General features: G+C 36.3%; 1 protein-coding gene across 4 annotated transcripts in view; it reads right to left on the reverse strand.

Moving 5' to 3' along the window:
- The window catches only part of LOC132143344 (runt-related transcription factor 1-like), a 52,018-nt gene extending 41,288 nt beyond the window's left edge, over nucleotides 1–10,730 (reverse strand). The window contains exons 1-2 of one of the 4 annotated variants that reach the window (XM_059553474.1): nucleotides 10,110–10,730; nucleotides 9,858–10,010 (exon numbers count right to left, since the gene is read on the reverse strand). In XM_059553474.1, the coding sequence (XP_059409457.1) occupies nucleotides 9,858–10,010; nucleotides 10,110–10,173 (217 nt within the window). In that variant the 5' untranslated portion in view covers nucleotides 10,174–10,730. Of the gene's footprint in view, nucleotides 1–9,857; nucleotides 10,011–10,109 lie in introns of those variants that run through there. The other 3 variants (XM_059553476.1, XM_059553477.1, XM_059553475.1) reach the window with 3 other exon arrangements.
- Nucleotides 10,731–21,557: the final 10,827 nt, after the last annotated feature.

Below are 21,557 nucleotides of genomic sequence, written 5' to 3' on the forward strand. Positions count from 1 at the left end.
AAGTTAGACTACCATGTAATGTTCCCATACAACCTTCCATTAGTTCTTCTGTTTATCCCTGCAGACTATTCCAGATGCCAACTATCTGCAAACTTTAACTAGGGTGGAGGAAGCTCTCCAAAGATGGACTTCGATGCCCTTATCACTACATGCCAGACTCATGCCAGAAATCAATTTTCTTAGTTATATGATTCCATCACCTGCTCCTACAAATGTTTTGGCACAAACTTAATTTTATGAGTCATAAATGGAACAGAAAAAAGATTCATAAATCTGGAATGGTAAGTTTGACCAAAGATAATCTGGGATTGGCTCTTCCAAACTTTTAATTATATCATAGGGCCTTTCAAATAAAATGCATCAAGGTTTGGCTCAGTCCTCTCTCTCTAGGGTTCCTTGGTTGCTAATTGCATGTTAAGTTTTCAAGAATTGTATGAGCACAATGGAATTGAAACCTCTTCTCTGTTTTTATATTTGTGCCTAAGGTCGGCCATGAAGGCCTACGTGGTTCCCATGCATCCATGCATTGCTTGGTTTGATTCGTCCTCTTCTAACCATTTCCCCTCATGGGACCTTAAAGAGGTTACAGAAAAACTCTCAGCTACACAGCGCACTTGGGAAAGAGACGGGAGGAGGGTTTCACTTTACTTTCTTTACTTCGTCACAGACTGGGGAAGAGTACGGCAGAAGAGTACGTTCACTTCATCTAAAAATCCCAATCACTAACTGATTCATTATAATTTTTGTCACAGAATTTATTGGACCACACTCAAAAGACATCATCTCGACTCCTCCTGTATTCCCTTCTGTGATAAATGTCCCGATCATATTATGTATAACGTGAAGAAGTAAAAATAAATTGAATGAGGTGTGTATTATTTTATCTCTAAGTATATTGCACAAAACAACGATCAGGACTCGGAATTAATGCCTTAACGTTGTGTGTGTATATATATATATATATATATATATATATATATATATATATATATATATATATATATATATATATCCCTGCAGGTTTAATTGATATGTGATATCCACACTTATCAAAATCAAGGAGAATGTTCCCTTTTATTGTGTTGCAAACAGTGTAGGAATGCTACTTTTGAATGTCCTCTAAATCAAAGATCCAACTCCGAAAATCATTCCATAAACAATGTATAAATGTTTTTGTGCCAACGTTTTGAGAACATTATGAAGTTTGAATGAATGTTCTACTGGAACGATGTTTGTTCGTAACGCTGAGAGATTATAGTTCTGGGTTAGAACGTTCTGACACTGTTCTCTTTTAGCCTGGTCTGTAGGCAGTAGATGGTGAGCCCATGACTAGTGTAGTTCTGTTTTTACTGCATGCATGTTTCTACATGACTGTCTTTGCCTGAATGAGATCTCTGGTTAGGCTACTTTGCATGTGGGTACGGAAGTGTGGCTAGCCAGGTAGCCACAGTCACCGCTGCGTTACCACAGACAGGCTTCTGTTACTGATTCCAGACGCATACAAACACTCAACAAAGAAACTTCAGGAACAAACAAGCCCATGGCCTTTCTAATGAAATGAACATTTGCTACTCAGTTTGGCGAAGCTACAAACCTAACCACAGTTTTTCAGTAGCATGAGAGTCACTCAGGTGTTTACAAACCGTTATTCACGTCGCACATTTGCATGCAGCTGAACATGCTCCCCTAAAATGTGCTTCATCTTCTATAAATATTTTCATAATAAGTTCATTGTAAATAACAGGGTCGTGAATGAATAAATAAATAAATCTAACTAAAAAAATACAATATTTTTCAACCTGTTCAATTTTCAATTCAAATTACAAGGTTCAAAATAAATAAATAAATACATTTTATTTTTAACTTGTTGATTTATTTGATCCCTCTAAATGAAAATGATTAATACATTCAATTAAATTAACAAGTTCAATTAAAATGGAATTTTTTTAACCTATTGAGTTCAATTAAATGAACAGATTTAATAAAAAAAATTATAAAAAAAAACATTTTATTTTTAACTTGTTTATTATATTGGTCTGTCTACATGAAAATAGTTGCTTTAAATAACTAACAAGTTCAACAATTAAATAAATTAAAAAAAAAAATCATTTTTAAATATTTTAACTGATGGAATGAAAATAGTCAGTTTAATTAAGTTAACAAGTTCAGTTAAAATAAAATAAATAAATAGATTTTAATTGAACTGTTGGAATGAAAATGGTCGGTTTAAGGAAATTAACAAGTAAAAAGATTGTTAATAATAATAATAATGTTAATTTTATTAAACCATCTGAATAAAAATATTCAGTTCAATTAGGTTCAATAAATAAATAAATAACAAGGATTCTTTACATTAGCAGCTAATGGTGTTGTTAAGTGTAGCTTGACTGTAGTTCATCTACTTTCTATTACGAGCAGCTTTAGCTTCACGAGGTTGAAAGCAGCTTCACGAACCCTGGATATTAAAGCCACACGCTGAGGATATTTGCAGTTCAGAGTTGCACTAGGCTTTTGCACGTATCCTGTGCACACCAAACAGACGGAGAGAAAGGGACGCGCACCTTGCAGAAGCTGCTTCTTCCTGTCAGAGCCCTGAACGGAGTCTTATTCCGCTTTCTCAAGTAAAACGCAGGGCTCTAGGTGCTAAAACAGAGACTGGGGCTCTCAGCGGTACGGTTATTTTCAACAGCACGTCTCCCTCGTAGCGTGAAGCTGTCGACTGACAGGAAAAGTGGGTGAGGGGAGGCCAATAGTGAAGGAGAACTGAAGAAGGCAGAGTTCCCGACCTCTTATCTGCGTGCACAAAACCTCTCTGTGGTTTCTGAACATACGCAGTGAGGCCGAGGACGCTGCTTTCTTTTCCCTTCACATCTGAGTTATGAAACATCTCGTATTAGTTGACACGTGTTCGGGCTCCGAAACTGATTTTGATCATGAAGTCTTCATTATGACGAACAGGACGGCTGCAATTCGATATGAGTCTCCTGCAGATTGATGGCTGACCAATCAGCGGTTGATTTAATATGATGTGGTCAGCGAATCAATGTCTGGCCTCAAAATAATTATTGAAATGAAACTGGTGCGTGTTCGCAGCAAAGCAAACCTCCCTGGAGAAATACACGTCAGACTTTTTTTAATTAATGGTAAAAATTGCAAGATATTACGGCAAGCATCATCCGATGCTTATTAGCATGCCTATTATTAACATATTGGCTTGCTTATAAAGTACATATAATGCATGGCATCCATAATCCTACCCAATACCCTAAACTTAAAAACTACAATTATATTATAATTAAAAAACAATTAATAAACGAGCATTGCTCTCGCTTCACAGAGACACTACAGACAAACTGAGCATCAAATCTCCCTCTTTATCGACAAAAATACCGTTAAAAGCCATTTTCTCAAAATCAAAATGGACAGATTATTTTACAATAAACTTGCATGAACCAAACTTTTCAACTGATATTAAAAATATTATATATAAATATTAAAATATTATATATATATCTATATATATACACACACACACACACAGCCATTTAAATACAATGCTTAAAATTTTACTGAAATTAAACTGAAAAAATAATATAAAAATTTAATAGAATTCAAAATATTAACAAACATCTAATTAGTATATCAATACTAAATAATGAGACTAAAATAACAATGTTATATACACAGATGATATGAAACTATTTATATAATAATAAAATTAAACAATGCTTTTTGAACATTAATGCAACATTAACAGAATTAATCATGAAGCGTATAATTTGCATATTTTATGATTTTGACTAACATTATAGAAAATACCTGCTGTTTTAATAAACTTTTAATAAAACATAATTGTTAAAAAAATATTTAAAATATTCTTAATTAACGCTAATTAAAGTGGATATAGTTTTATGTTTAAGTAAACATATATTTTTGTTCACAATTTTTTCAACAGCATTTCCCAGAGACTTTTAGGAAGTAAAGTCCACCAGTGGCTGGGTTGTGTTCATGTCATACACCCATCTCAAACAGGACATCTCTATCTCCTGCATTGATGACGCCGCTCAATACATTCCCATCGTGCTTCTGTCGGACGCTGGGCTCAATAGCGAGCGGACGGCTGGTCTGTCCAGCAGACATGGGCTCAATATGACCAGCAGAAAATCCATTTCAGCACAGCGACACACCGGGGGACGAAACTCAATATTAGCCAATGAGAGACGACGCTGTTATTGAGACATCAGCAATTCATATCAGAACAGGGCTCTTTCATACATATCAGGTATCAAATAATAATAATAATTGAAAAAGCTAGTTATCAAGCCAACATTTTTATTTTTAAGACAACTGAAGTACTAAATGCTTAAATCTAACCAAATAAAAATTAATAAATAATACAGACATAAAAACAAATTAAATTAAATAATTAAAACTAACCAATAAATAATACAGATATATAATATGCATATATATATAAAAAACAGCCATTGAAATTACTTAAACTTTAAAGAAAAAAAGAATATTTTGTTGACTATATTCAGTTTTTCAACATTAATGCAAATGACAAATTAGCGCAAAATCAATGAAGTGTCTAATTTGCATCTATTGCATAAAATAATAACTTTTATTAGAATATTTAAGGCTTAATAATTAACAATAATAAAATAATACACAATAATACAAATATTCGTAATTTAATCAAATAGAAATCTGAAATAAGTCTAATAAATAAGTGCACTAAACATTTTTTTTTTTGTACTATATTCATAATTTTAAACAACATTTTCTAGAGACAGAATTTTATTCAAATGTCCAACAGAGAGTAAGTTCTGTTAACAATTTCATCCACCTGTCTCAAACAGGAAACAAGGCCCATAAAAAGCCTTTGGGAAGGTGCAGGGAAAGTGCCGTGTTTCTCCAATCGGATGCACGGTTTCCTTTTATTGCAGACGTACTCTGGTAAATCATGAGTTTACTTTGTGGTGGCTGGTGTGGTAAAGCAGCTAATTTATTGCAGGTGACCACATTCCCACAGCTCTGATACGGCCATCGCTCACATCCACACCTTCTCCTTCCGCTAAACCCTTGAAGTTCACCCCAGTGACCACAGGGACACATGGGAGCGGGCAGCAGGAATTTATGACCCTATGCAAGTCCCTCTGTGAATCTGCATGGACCAGGCGAAGCGGCTTCCTTCTCAGGTGCCTGTGGATGTAGATAACCAGAATCAGCGGAGGCCAGGCGGGAGACCGCTGGAACGACTGCAGGTCCACAGGAGCACAACGAGCCTCGAGAACCACCGTAAATCCATCTCTGTCCACAATCTCACCTCAGAGGGACAAAAGCAACCTTGTGAAACTTTCAGTTACTGTTAAACACCCGAGAGATAAATGGAAAGAAACAGAGGCCAGGGTGCCAGACGGCATGGAGCACGATCAGGAGAAGGAAACGGGCAATAAAGGTGAAAGTGAGGTGAAAGTGGCTTGACTTGAAGATAAAGAAACGTGCAGTTTTATAGATTCAAACAGTTCCTCATCACCCTTCGACACAGACGTGCCACGGCCTACTGAAGTTAACCTTTAACCTCCACGCAGATCTAAGTCACGCACCAGTGAATTACATTAAAGTGCATCGATACAGAACTTCTACTCCAATAAAGTTAAAACATGCATCGTCTACCAAACCAAGCGTAACTTCAGCTTGATCTGTCTCTAAACATTTTTTATGTTGATGCCACCTGTTTTAAAAACAAAGGGTAACACTTTATTACAGGGTCCAGTTCCCACTAATAACTAGTTACTTATAAGCATGCCTATTATTAACATATTGGCTTGCTTATAAAGTACATATAATGCATGGCATCCATAATCCTACCCAATACCCTAAACTTAAAAACTACAATTATATTATAATTAAAAAACAATTAATAAGCAGCAAATTAGGAGTTAATTAAGGCAAAAGTAATAGTTAATGGTTAGTTAATAGTGAGTATTGGACCTTAAAATAAAGTGTGACCAAACAAGGTAAATAAAATAACGTTTTTCGGAGTATATTTTTCTAAAAAATAAAAAATAAAGAAAAAAATCTATTTCAGTATTTCTACTATTTGTTATGTTTATTTATTTATTTATTATTTTGCTATATTTAGGTATTTGTAACATTTACGAGTGCAAAAATTCTTATTTATTTTTACTAAAAAGTAATAAATAAAAGTACCGTCAAATAAAGGTATGCCACAAAAATTATACCTTTTTGTTAATATATAATATTAATTTGCACATTATTTTATAACGGGTCAAAATAAACAATCATTGAACAAAATCTAAACTATTTTAATTTTTTCGATAAATCAAGTCTGATTTTTTTTTTATTTGTTAATTTTAATGAAATAGTTAAAATAAGAAAATAAATTTAACAAAATTAAATAAAAAATTAACTATAAATAAATAAATATATAAATAAATATTTAGTTCATCAAATGCTGCTGTTATTGCAAAAAACTATTACTACTAAAAACATTCTGGTCTAGTTAGATAGCTTTACATTATATTAGTAGCTTGTAATAATATAAAAATTATATAAATATTGTTTCGTTGAAGCTTCAAATGAGCTTTAACTTTAAATTGAGTGTTTTGTAGCTTGACAAGATGCAGTTTCAAAGCAGCTTCCCCAACACTGGTAATGATGACGTCAAGCCAGAGTCTCAAAGCAAACTTCCCTTATTATTTACACACACACACACACACACACACCTTTCTGCGCCGACGTAAAGAATAAGCTCAAAGAGAGAACTTTCTTTGAGAACCGTGAGCATGTGCATGAATAGCGACTCCGATAGAGAGGGTGTGTGTGTATTAGATTTACACACAGACCATCTGATAAACCGATACCACAGAGAGATACGGGGTAAATCCTCACACGTGTCTGTCAGCTCTGCGCTGATAGTAAAGAAGAGAAATGTGTCTGCTAGATGAAAAAGGCCAAAAAGCCTGCAGAAGTGACTCCATGTGCATGCTTACATACGCTGACATGCTCTTCAGCTTTGCATATGCATAGTTTTTCCTTGATAAAGGGAAATGCAAATGAGCCGTATGCAACAAACATTCTCATTTGATATATAAATGTATATGCAAATGTACATCAGCAAATATGACATGTGCACAAAGACATGCTAACAATGCGTCGATGTTCAGAAAGACTCTTCAGTTCAGATAATAAGCGATCAGAGGAAATGTACATTTTGCTTCACATTGATGTAAAGTAGACTGCTAATGATATTGTAATGAGCTACTAAAATACAGTGCAGGATGTGTTAAATAATTCAAGATGAGAAAGAACTTGTTACTAAAGTCTAAAAGCACTGTTTAAATGTATAGTTGCCAAAAAACAGAGAAAACAGTTCATGTTTCTTCATCGGAACAGATCGGGCGAAAAGTGTAATTCAAGCTCTTGCTCAGCACTGAAGTGCTGTCAGAATGAGACACATTACAACATTATTTCTAAGAAACAAATCCAGCATTAAGATGTTTTTAACTCAAATACATAGAGTCCATAATCCATAATAACTCTTCCTCCAGTGAAAAAGTGCATCTGCTGTTGTCTCTCACAGATTTGTTTAGATCTGTTTAAACACTGCTTGATCTGTGCAGATCTCTCTCCTGATTCAGACCAGAACACTTTTTCACTGGAGCAAGTATTATTATGGATTATAGACTCTATGTATTTGAGTTAAAAGCATCTTAATGCTGGATGTGTTTCATCTTTTGTCTTCTCCAGATGTTCACTGATGGACTGGAGTGCTGTGGATTATTGTGATGTTTTTATCAGACTCTCATTCTGACGGCACCCATTCACTGTAGAGACACTGATGCAATGCCACATTTAACTCATTTACATCTTGGATGGCCTGGGGGTAAGTAAATTTTCGGCCAAACTATTCATTAAACTCCTGCCATCACATTTTAAAACAACGTACACTTTGAGCTGCACAAACAGACGCCTTCGGTTCAGCAACCCTTCATCATTAATAGGATAAAGGTCGTTTATTTAGTTTCATGTGGTCTTCGCTTCGTCTTCGAGATGTTACATCGAGGCTGTTCACATGTGCTCAAGAACAAACATGCATCGGGTGCGACTGATAAACTTCCTGTGTTAACTGAAAGCGCTCGCATGCATCTACACGTATGTGTGCATGAGAAAGAGACAGTCAGGAAACTGAAATGAGACTTTCTCAAGAAGCGACTGAGAAAAAAAAACAAAAAACAAAGCAACCATACCTCATGACCTCATTAACAACAGCTACAGAAACGATCCCAAAGCATGATCGACAATACAAATGAGCATTTAAACAGTTAGAAGTGACTTATAAAGAGCCAGTTACCTCAGCAGAATGTATCTGTGTGATGATCCACTCAAGAGTTGCTAAATGAGTCAGTTTAACCATTACAGGGTGATTTCCATTCACCCTTCACTCAGTCATTTCAGTAGGAGAAAGAAACTAAAACATCAACTTTGGGCTTCAGCTGTGAACTCAAACACATTTGAGAAACTACACAGGCTTTAATCAGGAGGGAAAGTCCAGAGCTGTGGATAAAAATGAAGCGGTTTCTCTCTATCTGTGTCATACAAATAATAATAATAATTTAAAAAAACAGAACTGAGATTAGGTCAAGAGTTGACTTCTTTACCATAGCTCTAAATTTGTTAACACAAATTAATTTGACTTCTTGAACTATTAAAGCAATAATATAAACATTTAGCCACAGCACAGCTGTTAGTTTCACAGCACAACTTGCCATAAAAATAAAAAAAAAAAAACAAAGAAAACTCAAAGTTTGGCACAATGTAAGAATGCAAAAAAAGGTTTTCAAACTCATAATGCATGCAACAAAACTCTCAAGCAGTTTCCTTTCTCTAGCCTTTTCAATAAGTAAACATCTAAAAAGATATTCACTATGACCTTTAAACTATTGAAGTGATACTGAAAGTTAGGCAACAGGTTAGTTTCACTGCAAGACTCCCATAAAAACCCCAACAAACTAACTCTAAAACTCACAAGTGAAAGAACCGAAAAGGTTTTCAAACTCACTTTGCATGTGATCAAACCTTCTCTAGAGTTTTTCAATAAGGACACATCCAAAAAGTCACATTCAATGCAACCTTCTTCTGGAGTTTAGCAACAGGTTAGTTTCACTGTACAGGACTCCCGTAAAAAAAGCAATCTAACTCTAAAACTTTGCATAATGCAAGAACCAAAAAAGGTTTCAAACACTCATGCAGCTCCATCGCAAGCTTTTTCAAAAAGGAAAAGTCATTCAATACGCCCGAAAGCCTTATTACGCAGGTTAAGCAACAGGTTCGTTTCAGTGTGCAACAAAATATCTATAAAACCAATGCAAGAACTGGAAAAAGTTTTCAAACTGACATTGCATGTGATAAAAATCATGCAGTTTCCTTTCTCTGGCTTTTTTCAGTAAGGACACATCCAAAAAGGCTATTATGCAATGGGTCCGTTTCACTGTGAGCTTTGCAACCAACTATAAAACCCAAGTAACAAGAACACGAGAACTGAAAAAAATGGTAGCTCCCTTTCTGAAGCTTTGTCAATGAGGAAACGTCCGAAACGGCATGTTGGAGTCCGCCATGTATCGGCTGGTTGAATGAGGTTAACCAGTGAAGTACTCACTAACCCACAGACCTGTGGTTTTCAGATTCAGCCACAAGATTTTAGTACTCCACTGACAGTGCAAACCAGCACCTCGGTGTCATCACTTTGCTCAGACACCACATTGATGCGCGTTGGATGGCGATGAGAGTCGGGTTACACTAAAAGGCAGATAATCGCCTCGGATACTCACCCCTGGAGAAGCATGACTGGTACGACTGGAAGTTTTCGAAGATGCTGTTGGAGGCCATGGTGAGCGACGTTGGCTGCTTCTCCTCTTCTTCGTCCGAATCCAACTCTTCCAACTTGATTTGCTCCCGAATTTTGAAGGGCTCCCGGCTTGGCCCTGCAAAGAGCAAAAACATACGTCCATGATGACATGCCAGAGGCTTCGTTCAAACGCCCTCCGCGTTCCAGCCCCTAAACCGGACCCCAAAAAACACACCCTGAAACCCATGGTCGCCCTGCGCCGGTCCAGCGAGGCGGTTCTGTCCTTGGATTCTGTGCATGGTTCACAGACACGGCAGATTGCGATCGGCGGTCAGCCTGTGGTTGACTGATGCTTACCCTTGTGCAAAAGAGCCGGAGCGCAAACGCAGCACTGTGGTTTTTTTCGGCGATTTGGCTGATTCACACGCTGACATCAACACGTTTTCTCCCTCCCCCTCTCGCTCTCGAGTCCCTCTCGTCTATCTTTATCTCGCTGTTTTCTGGTGCCTAGAGAGCCGTGACCGGTCGCAGACTTGGTTTGTGGTTGTGGCGGCCCACAGAAAGCTTCTCCCTCAGTCAGGCAACAAGTTTAACTGTTCCCCACAACTGAAAAAAAAAGCATCCAAGCACCATTGGGCCGTTTAGGTCACATGTTCTAACAAATAAAATTCTGGCTCTTTTCTGCACAGGTTTTGTGGAATTCGGGCCGGTCTATCAAACCTCCACCTGTCCACATTTGCTTGAAAAGGAGGAAATAGATGTGGTCTGTTTTAATTGTTAAGAGCGTGCGAGTGGAACAGAGGGGGGTTGAGAGTGAGTAGGTGAGAACACAGCAGCGTTTAACAGTCAATGCGTGCACGCCTGTGTGTGTGTGTGTGTGTGTGTGTGTGTGTGTGTGTGTGTGTGTCAGAGTTTGTGTACGAGAGCGAGGCGAGTCACACTGCATAAGTTAAAGCATGCAAATCCATCTCCAACAGAGGACACAATTACTCCTGTGTCTCAGACGCCATAAAGGCGCTGCAGATCGTCAAAATTTACATGGTGCCTTTCGTATCTGTCTCATCTGCTGATTCTGCAAGACAAATAGAAAATAGAAATACAGTATTTACTGACAATAAACTTCCACGTTCTGATCATGTTTGGTGTAAAAAAAATGCAATATCTAATCAGATTTATGTATTAAAAAAACACACAGAATATAAAAGCACATTTGAGCCATCATAAATGGCATTTATTCACACAATTTTTTTTAAAATAAAAAATAGAAAAAAAAACTTTCAATGCCAAATAATTTTATGGGTTTAATTTTCTTACTTTTTAGCATCTGACACGAAAAAGTAAAAAAAAAAAAAAATCGTATTTTATGTTTTTAATGTTACATTGTGCCTCACAGATGATTTCAACTTGTTGATTCTCCAAAACAAACAGATAACACAATACTGTGTGTTTAGTTGTGGCTACTTGGTCTAAATTATCATCATTATTATTTGTTTTTTCTTCAGAATTATGGATAAGAATATCTCATACTAAATAAAAATATATTTAAGCCCCAATAAATGTCAATGCACTAAAAACCAAAATATTTAGAGAAAACACCTAGCGTTGTGTTTTTATTGGCAATTTAATGGCATATCTTATTTTTTTTTTTCATGTTACTTGGTGCCTTACAGATAATTTCAACCTGTTGATTCTGCAAGATAAACAGAACATGAAAGTGTATTTACCAACAATACACTCACTCTTGTTAGGTGTAAAAAAATTCAGGATCCAATGTTTGAAGAGATCACAATGCAAAGTGCAAAGACATCTACTGTATATAATTTTAAGTGCAACTCAAGTGTCAAATTATTTTAGAAGCTACTTATATTAACTTTTAGCATCTGATTAAAGTGAAGATTAAATATATTTGGTACATTTTGACAATTACTTCTCATATTTCAAGCTATGCATGATTATGATTAAATGATTGCAGTTACACCTGCTTCAATATTAATCTTATTTACAGTATGTGTTTTTCATTTTATACTCTATGCATATACATTATACATTTAATTCCAACCGGTTGATTTTGCAAATAAAACTGTTTTATTACTGACAATAAACTTGTCTAAAGGCTTCAGTATTTCATGCACAGTGAAAACAATAAAAGCAAAAATAAATAAAATCAATTGCTTTATAAAACAAAATATCGAACCAATTTGCTCCATAAAATATCTACTTTGCAGATGTAATCCGCTTTGTTGAAATTCTAATGCAATGCGATTTATATATTTTTAAGTGGAACCCAAGTAAATACTTTAACTTTATGCAAATCAAACGGCATATGACACATACATTATTTTAAAAGTCCCTTTGCATCATCAGGCTGTGAATGATTGCATTACCTGCTTCAAATTGTAGACTTGCATGGTACCTTCGAGTCTGTTCATTCTGCATGAGAGACAACACAATATCAATTATTAACTGCATAACATCAATAATAACACCAGTATATTTTCCTTATATGAACCGTCTGAATATAATCGTCATTATGCGTTATGATGCCGGGTGTGGACATAATTGCAGGCCTCATTACCGTCTCACCTGCCCTTAATAAAGGCATTGCATTACACGACCAAGTGTTGCACAAGCCTCCTGCCCATCACACACCTGATTAGGACGTTTCATTTTGTCTAAGGAACACCATGCTCACATGACTCAAAACGCCCCTTGCATCCCCTCAAGCCCCTATTATCTGCTCGCCACACACCTGCGTCCACCTCCAGGTAAGACGGCCCCAAATTGGCACATGTGCACCTGCACCACGCCTCCAGCACATGCCAAACACACCCACACCTGTGTCCTGGCTCCGCCGTTTGGACGGGAGGTTTGGGAGCAGATGCTGTCCCTCCCGACCCAGAGTCAGATTTCATAAGCGCACGCAGACACGCTTCCACAGACATCAGTGCTATAGAATCCCTGCTTGATAAAGCTGAAGCCGTCGAGGGATTCCAGTTTGAATTTCGGATTTTAGAATACGAAAACTAAAGGTTCCAAAAATCCTTTGAACTGCAGAGTCAACGGTTTTTTGGTGTGATATTTGTTATAATGAAAAGGCAGGGGTGGATTCCATTTGAGAACATTTAGGAATCAAGTTCCATGATTCCAGACCTTGAACCAACATAATGTTCAAGAACTGGAATTGGTTTTCGATAAGGGGTCGGTTTATGGACATCTTCTTGAGAAAGAAGCATTTTATACAGTTTCAAAAAAATTATTTTAAGAAGTTTACAAGATTTTTTTTTCTAAAGGTTAATCAGCTAATAGATACCACCATACTTATTTGATTGATTATATATATATATATATATATACGGTACGTGTATTCGTTCTGGACCGTTTCGGTACAGGGTTTCGGTACGGTGCACGTGTGTACCGAATGACTGAGTACAATATTTTGTTTGCGGAACATATACATTTTCGTGTTTCCAAGCGAACATATTAAGTGGCGGAAGTCTCCACGTTCAGCGCAAATCCCGTCCTGCAGCTGATTCTAAGGCCGGTGACACACTGGCTGCGTGACGTTTCTGCTGCGTGTCAGCTGCGTGACGGCTGCTTCACGTTTTCTGTGTCTTTACACACCAGAATCGTGCCTGACGCGGTGCTGGCGCGCTGCTGCTACTGTAGGTGACATAGAGGGATACCGCCGACAGACCAGGATCTTGTCTTCACGACAACAATATCTATACTTCATGTTGAGCATAAATATAAAGCCTACTGATAAAGGACACCGTCAACAGTATTGATGGCAAAATAGACTATGTTTGACAGGTGCAATATGCCAGTGTGTCACCGGCCGAAGGTTTTCAAAAGGCATCACGCAAGTGTGAACATCACTACTAGGAAAAAAACGATTGTGATTCAAACGCAGCTCCCGTCGGCATTTAAACAGACCTTTGCTCTTAATTCCGATCGGTCCAACGCAATAACGAAATCTGAGCAGGTCTAAAAACTGAAACTGTTGATGCTGCACTTTACACTTTGGAAAAGTTATTTATATTTTTTAAATATGAGCAGGCCTACAAGCTGGGATTGGTAATGCTGCACTGTAATCATAGTTATTTATATTTTTCATTATATGTGTGTAAGAGTTTGACGCAGTGAGTTTAGTGCTGCATTTTATAACTCTAAAAGAGAAAACAAGAGAAACAGTTTCTAAACGTTGGAACCATATCAAGCTAAGGAACCTGAAATGGTCCAGGGTTCTGTGTTCTTGATGTCTAGATGATGACTGCACGTGGTGAGTAGGAGGGCGGACTATCTGTTATTTATTTATTGTATTTGATGTCTGGGACGCACAGCTGTCCTACACACACATCTCCTGCTGTCTTCCCACGGCAAACACATCCTCATCCCTGAGAAAAACACTCCTCGCTGCATCCGCTGAACTCCTGGATGTCCATCGAAACACAGAATGAGAGAATCAATTATGACATTAACTAACCATTTCTGAGTTTTGATAAAGTTTAAAACTGTTAAAGTGAATTTCACTAATCAGACCACTTTCTGAGGCACATTACAGGAAAGAGAAAATCATGCATTTAATAGTTCCTCATAATTTTCTACAAATACAGATGTTTCTCACAACTGCTTTCTTGCCTGTGGTTTGATTGAGGAGATAAAAACAGGGACTTTCCTTGCATATTTTGTTCTGTCGATGTCTCTGTGGATAAAGACTCGAGTCATGATGAATATAATCATTAAACCCTGAGTCACTGCATGCAGGAGTTCAGCAGCTAGAGGAGCATCTGCATGTGTGAAAGCCTATACAGATGGCATTTCAGAAAATGTGTCCTCTCCAGTTCATCTCAATGCCATCTAGGAGAAACGCCTGAGATATTAAAGAGATTAATATTAGCAGAGAGCTCAAACACCTGCTGACGTCCCCCTGCTGGAGGAGGATGAGACAGGACTCGAGCAGCATCCCAGACAGACAACAGTGAACTGTGAGAATCCCCCTCCCAGACGACCTCTGTTCCTGTCTGTCCAACACCGTCTGCTCTTTCACATGACGAGGACTAACAATCTGCCTCTTGTACAGAGCACTGCTGGAGAGAAAGAGCACTGTCCGGGCAATTGACCAGAAAGTACACTGCATGCAAAAAAACAAAAAAAACACATATATATTGTCACTGTCATCATTTTAAGCCCTACCTCTCCTCCTTAATGTTAGAGATTTGATTTAATCACTAACTTACAGTGGCCGAGACAGATCAACACGCTGCAACTTAAGAAAACACATGCAAACATCAGCAAATGAAGAAAACATCTTCATCAGTTTGACAACACAAGTGTTGCAAATCCTCACAACACATGCAAATTAACAAACGCGCTGCAAATAGCACTGACCATAATGGAAATGTTTCAAGGAGACCTCAAAAAGTGTCGGACCCGACTTGGATTTGTTTATCGTGCAGTGGCTACTGGTCAGTGGAGTTGTTGGTGAACTGAAAGGTGTTTTTTTTTTTCATGGTGTTATTCCTTTATCTTTTGGATATTATTAGCCTAAATAAGCTGAATAATTACATGATTAAAAAACTGATTTTTTAAAAAACTGAATATTTTTTATTTGATCAAAAATACAGTAAGAATTCTGAAATACTTGTACAATTTAAAATACCTGTTTTCTAAGTGAATGCATGTTAAACAATAATGTATTTCTGTGATGCTCCGCTGTATTTCCAGCATCATTCCTCCAGTCTTCAGTGTCACATGATCTTCAGAAATCATGAAAATATGATGATTTACTGCTCAAGAAACACTTCTGATTATTATCAGTGTCGAACACAGTCGTGCTGCACGATATTTTTGTGGAAACTGTGATTTTTCAGGATCTTTGGTAAAACAAAAGTATTCATTTATTTAAAAATAATCCGGACGATAATGCGTGTGTTACAAATAGTTAAGAAATGTCATGCAATCAGTAAACACTACAAGATATTCCTGAAACACAGCTGGTTGTGAGAAGAAAAAAAGAGAGAGAGAGAGAGAGAGACTATGGCATGTAACCATGACCTCAATATAGAGTGATAAAAATCTGTTTATTTTGGGATTTTATCTTCACTACTGCTTTAAACACTAAAAAACCAAAAAACAAATTGAGGGATTGGAATGGTTACACACTCACACACACACACACACACACACACACACACACACACACTCACACACACACACACACTGAGAGTGAATGTAATGGGGAAAACATCTGAGCATCTGACTGTGATGCGGTTTAACAGAGCATGACAGGAATCTCCAGCTAATAAAACATGAAGCGCTGTTTTTTTTAATCAATGAAGTTAGTTCTTCTGAAGTTCACACATCTGTCCTTGCAGAGGAACCAAAATCATTAGAACATGATCCATTAAGCACAAACGAACATGATGCTGACTTTCTTCATCTTCAACACAACGTTCGCTTTTAAACCCAACAAACGTTTGATGAATTGTTTTTTTTTTCATCTTTTTTTTCATCTTTCCGTACAATAAATGACACTTGATTTGATTATTTATATCAAATAAAATGACATTCAGAGATAAATGACTATGATTTAAGTGTTTAATACTCTTTTATATGGAAGCTTGATTCTGCCAAAGGATGAAAAAAATTAAAAGGGTATAGATGCATAATTTTGAAACAATACATTGGCAATTCAGAAAAAAAGCCTGAATCTGAGATTGAAAGTCAGAATTGTATTTTAATTTTTTAAAATTTTTTTTTGTGTAAAAATAAATGTGATATATATAAACAGGATTCAGAGAAAATAAGTGCACATTTCGAGACAAACTTAGAATTGCAAGATATAAATGCAGATTTGTGAACTTTCGATTCTGAGAAGAAAAGCCTGATTTTGTGATATAAACTCGGGGTTGCAAGAAAAAGTGTCACAAATCTGACTTTTTGTCAGAAATCAAATGAAACAAAATGTTGATTTTTTTTTTTGACTTACAAAACATCAAATAAAAATAGTTCAGAACAACTTCTGAGAAAAAAAGCCAAAATAAAACAGAATTATAGAGATAATGAACATGCAATTCCATTGAAAAGTCTGATTTGAGGAAAGAAAATGATAATAATTGTGAGATGTAAACTTGAAATTGCAAGAAACACAGTCTGAACTATGAGATAAGTCACAATGACCTTTTTTATTCCATGGCAGAAATGGCTTTCAGGCCGTTGTATTTCTGTAGAGCTGCAGGAGGTCAATTCTGTGACCGATTACCTAGAAGAGCTTAACAAGATGAGTGTGTGTGTGTGTGTGTGTGTGTGTGTGTGTGTATGTGTGTGTGTGTGTGTGTGTGTGTGTGTGTGTGTGTGTGTGTGTGTGTGTGTGTGTGAGCAAACATGACAATGACAGAATGAAAGATTAAAGACAGCATAAACAGCGCATATCTTTCTGTATGTAAGTATTACGGAAATGTTCATAACTGCCATAGTTTGGCACTGGGCCCAGCAGACAGTGAAACATGACTCCAGGTGAAGCAACAGCAGGAGAAAACAGAAAGACAAAGACAACAGCAGCGCTTTGATCCCCAAACAACATCCACGAGTCACTGAGAGCCCCGGGACACGCCAGCATTTCTGACCACTGACCCATCAACATATAATCAAACACACACACACACACACACACACAAACACACACTCGTGCACACACACACGCACACACACACACACACACACACACACACACACACACATATACACACACACACACACATAAACGTACAAATTTACAGTGATTTAAAGCAAGTGCAAAGCAATTCAACAACCACAAATGCATGCACAGAAAGGATACACTGGCATGAAAAAATGCCATAATGCAAACAATTGTTTATGGAAAGCTAAATAATCACACACATTTATGTTACAGTAACTGCAAGTTTAAAAATAATAATAATAATAATAATAATTCTAAGTTTCTTTTAAAGATGAAGTTTAAAAATACTAAGACTAAAACTGAAATAATATGTAATGAAAACTAAATAGATGCATTAAAATTATTTTTAAATTGAGATGAAAATAAATAAAAAATACAAATAAATACTATAACATTATATTGATGATAGTAAAATAATATTGCTTTAAACAGGATGAATCCGATTCAGTAATTCAGTATCTGAGATGCGCACAGATGGAAATATTATATAAGGACATATTCAGCATGTGTTGAATTAACATTTGAATCTATTTACTTGTTCTGAATGATTCATCAGTGAATGTTATTCTAAAGAAAAATGTTCGGCTTCATCACGTTTCATCAAAATGAAACTTCCTCCGTGTCTGAGACAACTTTCAGTCACATCAGCAATCACACTTACATATCAAGTCCAACTGTCACGATATTTTATTTTCAGTCTGTGTAAAGCACCTCACATTACATCAAAATAGAGCTTTTTAGGACAGAAGGTCACCCTGAAATGACACACAAATACCTTGTGTACTGTGTCATGCTTGCCATGACAAACACGCACAGACGTTGTGTGTGTGATATGTGTTTTATATATATCTGACTGTCTAACTGCTGCTGGATGATGTCGGTGATGAGCGATCATTGAGCCGAGCTGGAGCAGATGTGTGTGATGAGACACTGAATCTCTGAAACATCAAACACAATCACAGATGACTTTGTGTGTGTTTGTCACAGAAGGTTTTGACTGGAAGAATGTTGTTTAACGTCTGTTCGACAGTGTGTGTGTGTGTGTGTTAGAGCAGCAGTTGAGTATACACTAGAGTTTCACTAAGTGTACGTGAGGGACAACACTAAATCGAGAAGCTTGCAGACAGATGTGAATATTTTCACACACATTTCTCATCGTTCCAGTAAATGTATATAGCATTGACTCACCACACACTCCCTACAAAACACACACACACACATATTCTGGAAACATTCACTCAGCCTTCAGTACTGGAGAGACTTGAACACCTGGTCTGATTTAGTCCAAAAAAGCACCAAAGAGTAACACTGAATTACCATGATTATATGAACATGCATCACGCTAACACAAGGACACAAGTACAATTTTAAGAATAATTAAACATGAAAAATCTGAAATTAAAGATTGGGGTCAGTAAGATTTGATTATGTTTTGAAAGAAGTCTCTCCTCCTGCATTTATCTGATCAAAAATACAGTGAAATACTTTTACAGTTTAAAATCACTAACCGTGTAATATATGAATATATTTACTGTTCTGTCACTTTTGATCAATTGAATGCATCCTTGCTGAATAAAAGCATTATTACTTTTTGTTAAACACATTTTGTAGTTAGGGAAGCTTGTTTCCGGTTGGCCAAGCATTTATGCAAAATGCTTTCTCTGTGTTCAGGTTTGACTGGAGTAATAATAATAATAAAAACTGACACTTCAAATCAACATTAAAAAAAAAAAAAAAAATCTAAAACTTTACAAAATGTTGTTTTTGAGAATGTCTAAATATATATCTAAACAACTTTAAAAAACAAGTATTTATGTCTAAAAACAATTAGAGGATGTATGGGCCTTTTATACAGAGCTATATAGGAATCTATGGGCTGCAGATTGCAGATATTGTTCATATTTTACTCCCACAACATGGCATCAATCAGGCTTTAGAAATAAGATTTTTAAAGTCAATGACTCTATTTTAACCTGAAATACTGCATTAGTAATATTAAAATATATATTTTTTAAAATATGTATTATTTTCAATGGGAAGAAACTGTAAATATGTATTGCATAAATATTAATTAATACCATGGAATTATATGTTACATTATTTTTACTGAAGGGAAAAGGGTAAAGTTTTACATTTGACCGTGAAGATCACAAGTGAGACTCCCAAATGAGGAGCACCAGAGGGATAAACAGAGAAAAACCTCAATATTTCATTGTGACAAGATATAAACTCAATTCTGCGCAAAAAAATCATAAAGTCAGAATTGTACGTTGTAAACTCTCTAAAGTCTCTATTCAACCTCTATTCCCCAAAAAATAAATGCAAAAAAATCCCCAATTTACTCACAAGCTACAGCATAAACCCAACGATCTCTGATCATTACAAAGGCCTTTGAGAAACTCATCGTGCTTCCATCTCAATTAAACTGAATCTATCTTCATGATCGATTCACACACCCCCAGCCCATCTTCTGCTCAGCGCTGCACACAGCTCCACAACAGCAGGCAGTAATTAATGGACTGAGTGTTATCGATGGCGTTTAATCTGCTAATTAGTCGAGTATACGAGGCAAATGGCGTGACAGAGGGTTCTGACCCCTCTTCTGTATGTCAGCCCATCAGAGCTTTAAAATCACACAGCCATGCATGAACTACTGCAAGAGCACACAGCGCTGACACACGCCATCCGCTAATTAAAAGATGCTACATAAAAAAAGAAAACTACATAACAATTACCAAAAACACTCTACAAGTTTACATATTAGAAGAAAACGTTCCAAATACTAACAAGTTACGAAAAATAATAAGTTCGCCATTTTATTGCTCAATAGTTGCTCATTTTACCGTCATGCTGTGTTCAGGTTATTTTGATCCAGGGAGGATTTTCTTTTTCCTGAAAATGCTAGTTATTGCAGCGGACTTTTGTCAACTTGTTTTCTTCCAGTCAGCACAGGTTTTGTCTAGTCCTCGTTAGGGTTAGTTAATGAATTTCACTTTTTGAGTGAACATTGCCAAAATTATTAACAAATAATGCTTATGTCCCTTTGCTGTTGTAAGGACTTGTAATTGTATTTCTTAAATGTATTAAATAAATGTTTTACTTGTTTATTCATCTGTTTAATTTAATGCTCAGGTTTTGTTGTTGTTATGAGAACATTTACAGTACATGCAATTGATTTATTTTCTAATTTGATTTGTTTATTAAATCTAAAAAACGAATCTGAGAACGATTTGCTCTGCAATTAACTTCACTGCTGTCTAGAAGAAACATCGAGGAAATTAGAAATATCTTACTTGACTTATTAATTAGTTCATTTTAATTATTAATTAGCTTTCTTCATTTTTTTTTTACATTGCTCTGTCAGCTGTTTCTCTAGATGATTCTTCCGGTGTAAAAAGAAAAAAAAAACCACAATTTCGCCTCTATTTTTATAGGACTTCCTAAAGTGTCTTCCTCCGTTAATAAACGCTGTAAATCGTCCATTAATGATTTACAAATCCTGCCGTTTGCAGCCATCTTCTGCGTTAGCGGTCGCTAAAGAGTTAACGAGTGATGATAACGAGTTAGAGGGTCGTGTTGATAACGCTTTAAAGCCTAACGCTGATGAAGAGGATGGATCTGTTGCTCTCTGGAAGCAGCGGTCAGATCCATCGGGGGCCGTCCGGTCGTTAAATCCTCGTTAGGAGGAAACGTTAGCGACCCCTAACAGTCCCACTGCAGCATGGGTAAAAACAGAGAGGATATGAACAGCTCCCACTGTGCCGCTAATAAAACATTATTGTTTAGTTAATATATTATACCACTTTCCACAACAGGCTACAGAATATGAGCTGAAACTCTTCAGCAGATCATCAGACATTTGTTATAACTTATGTTATTACTAAATATATTTCCAATAAATAAAAAAAAGCATTTATCTGATCAGTTATTTTATCATTCTTACAGTAACTTTATTGAATGCAATGTGAGAAATTTTGATTTTTG

The sequence above is a fragment of the Carassius carassius genome, chromosome 7, assembly GCF_963082965.1.
Source record: "Carassius carassius chromosome 7, fCarCar2.1, whole genome shotgun sequence".
NCBI classification, from domain to species: Eukaryota; Metazoa; Chordata; class Actinopteri; order Cypriniformes; family Cyprinidae; genus Carassius; species Carassius carassius.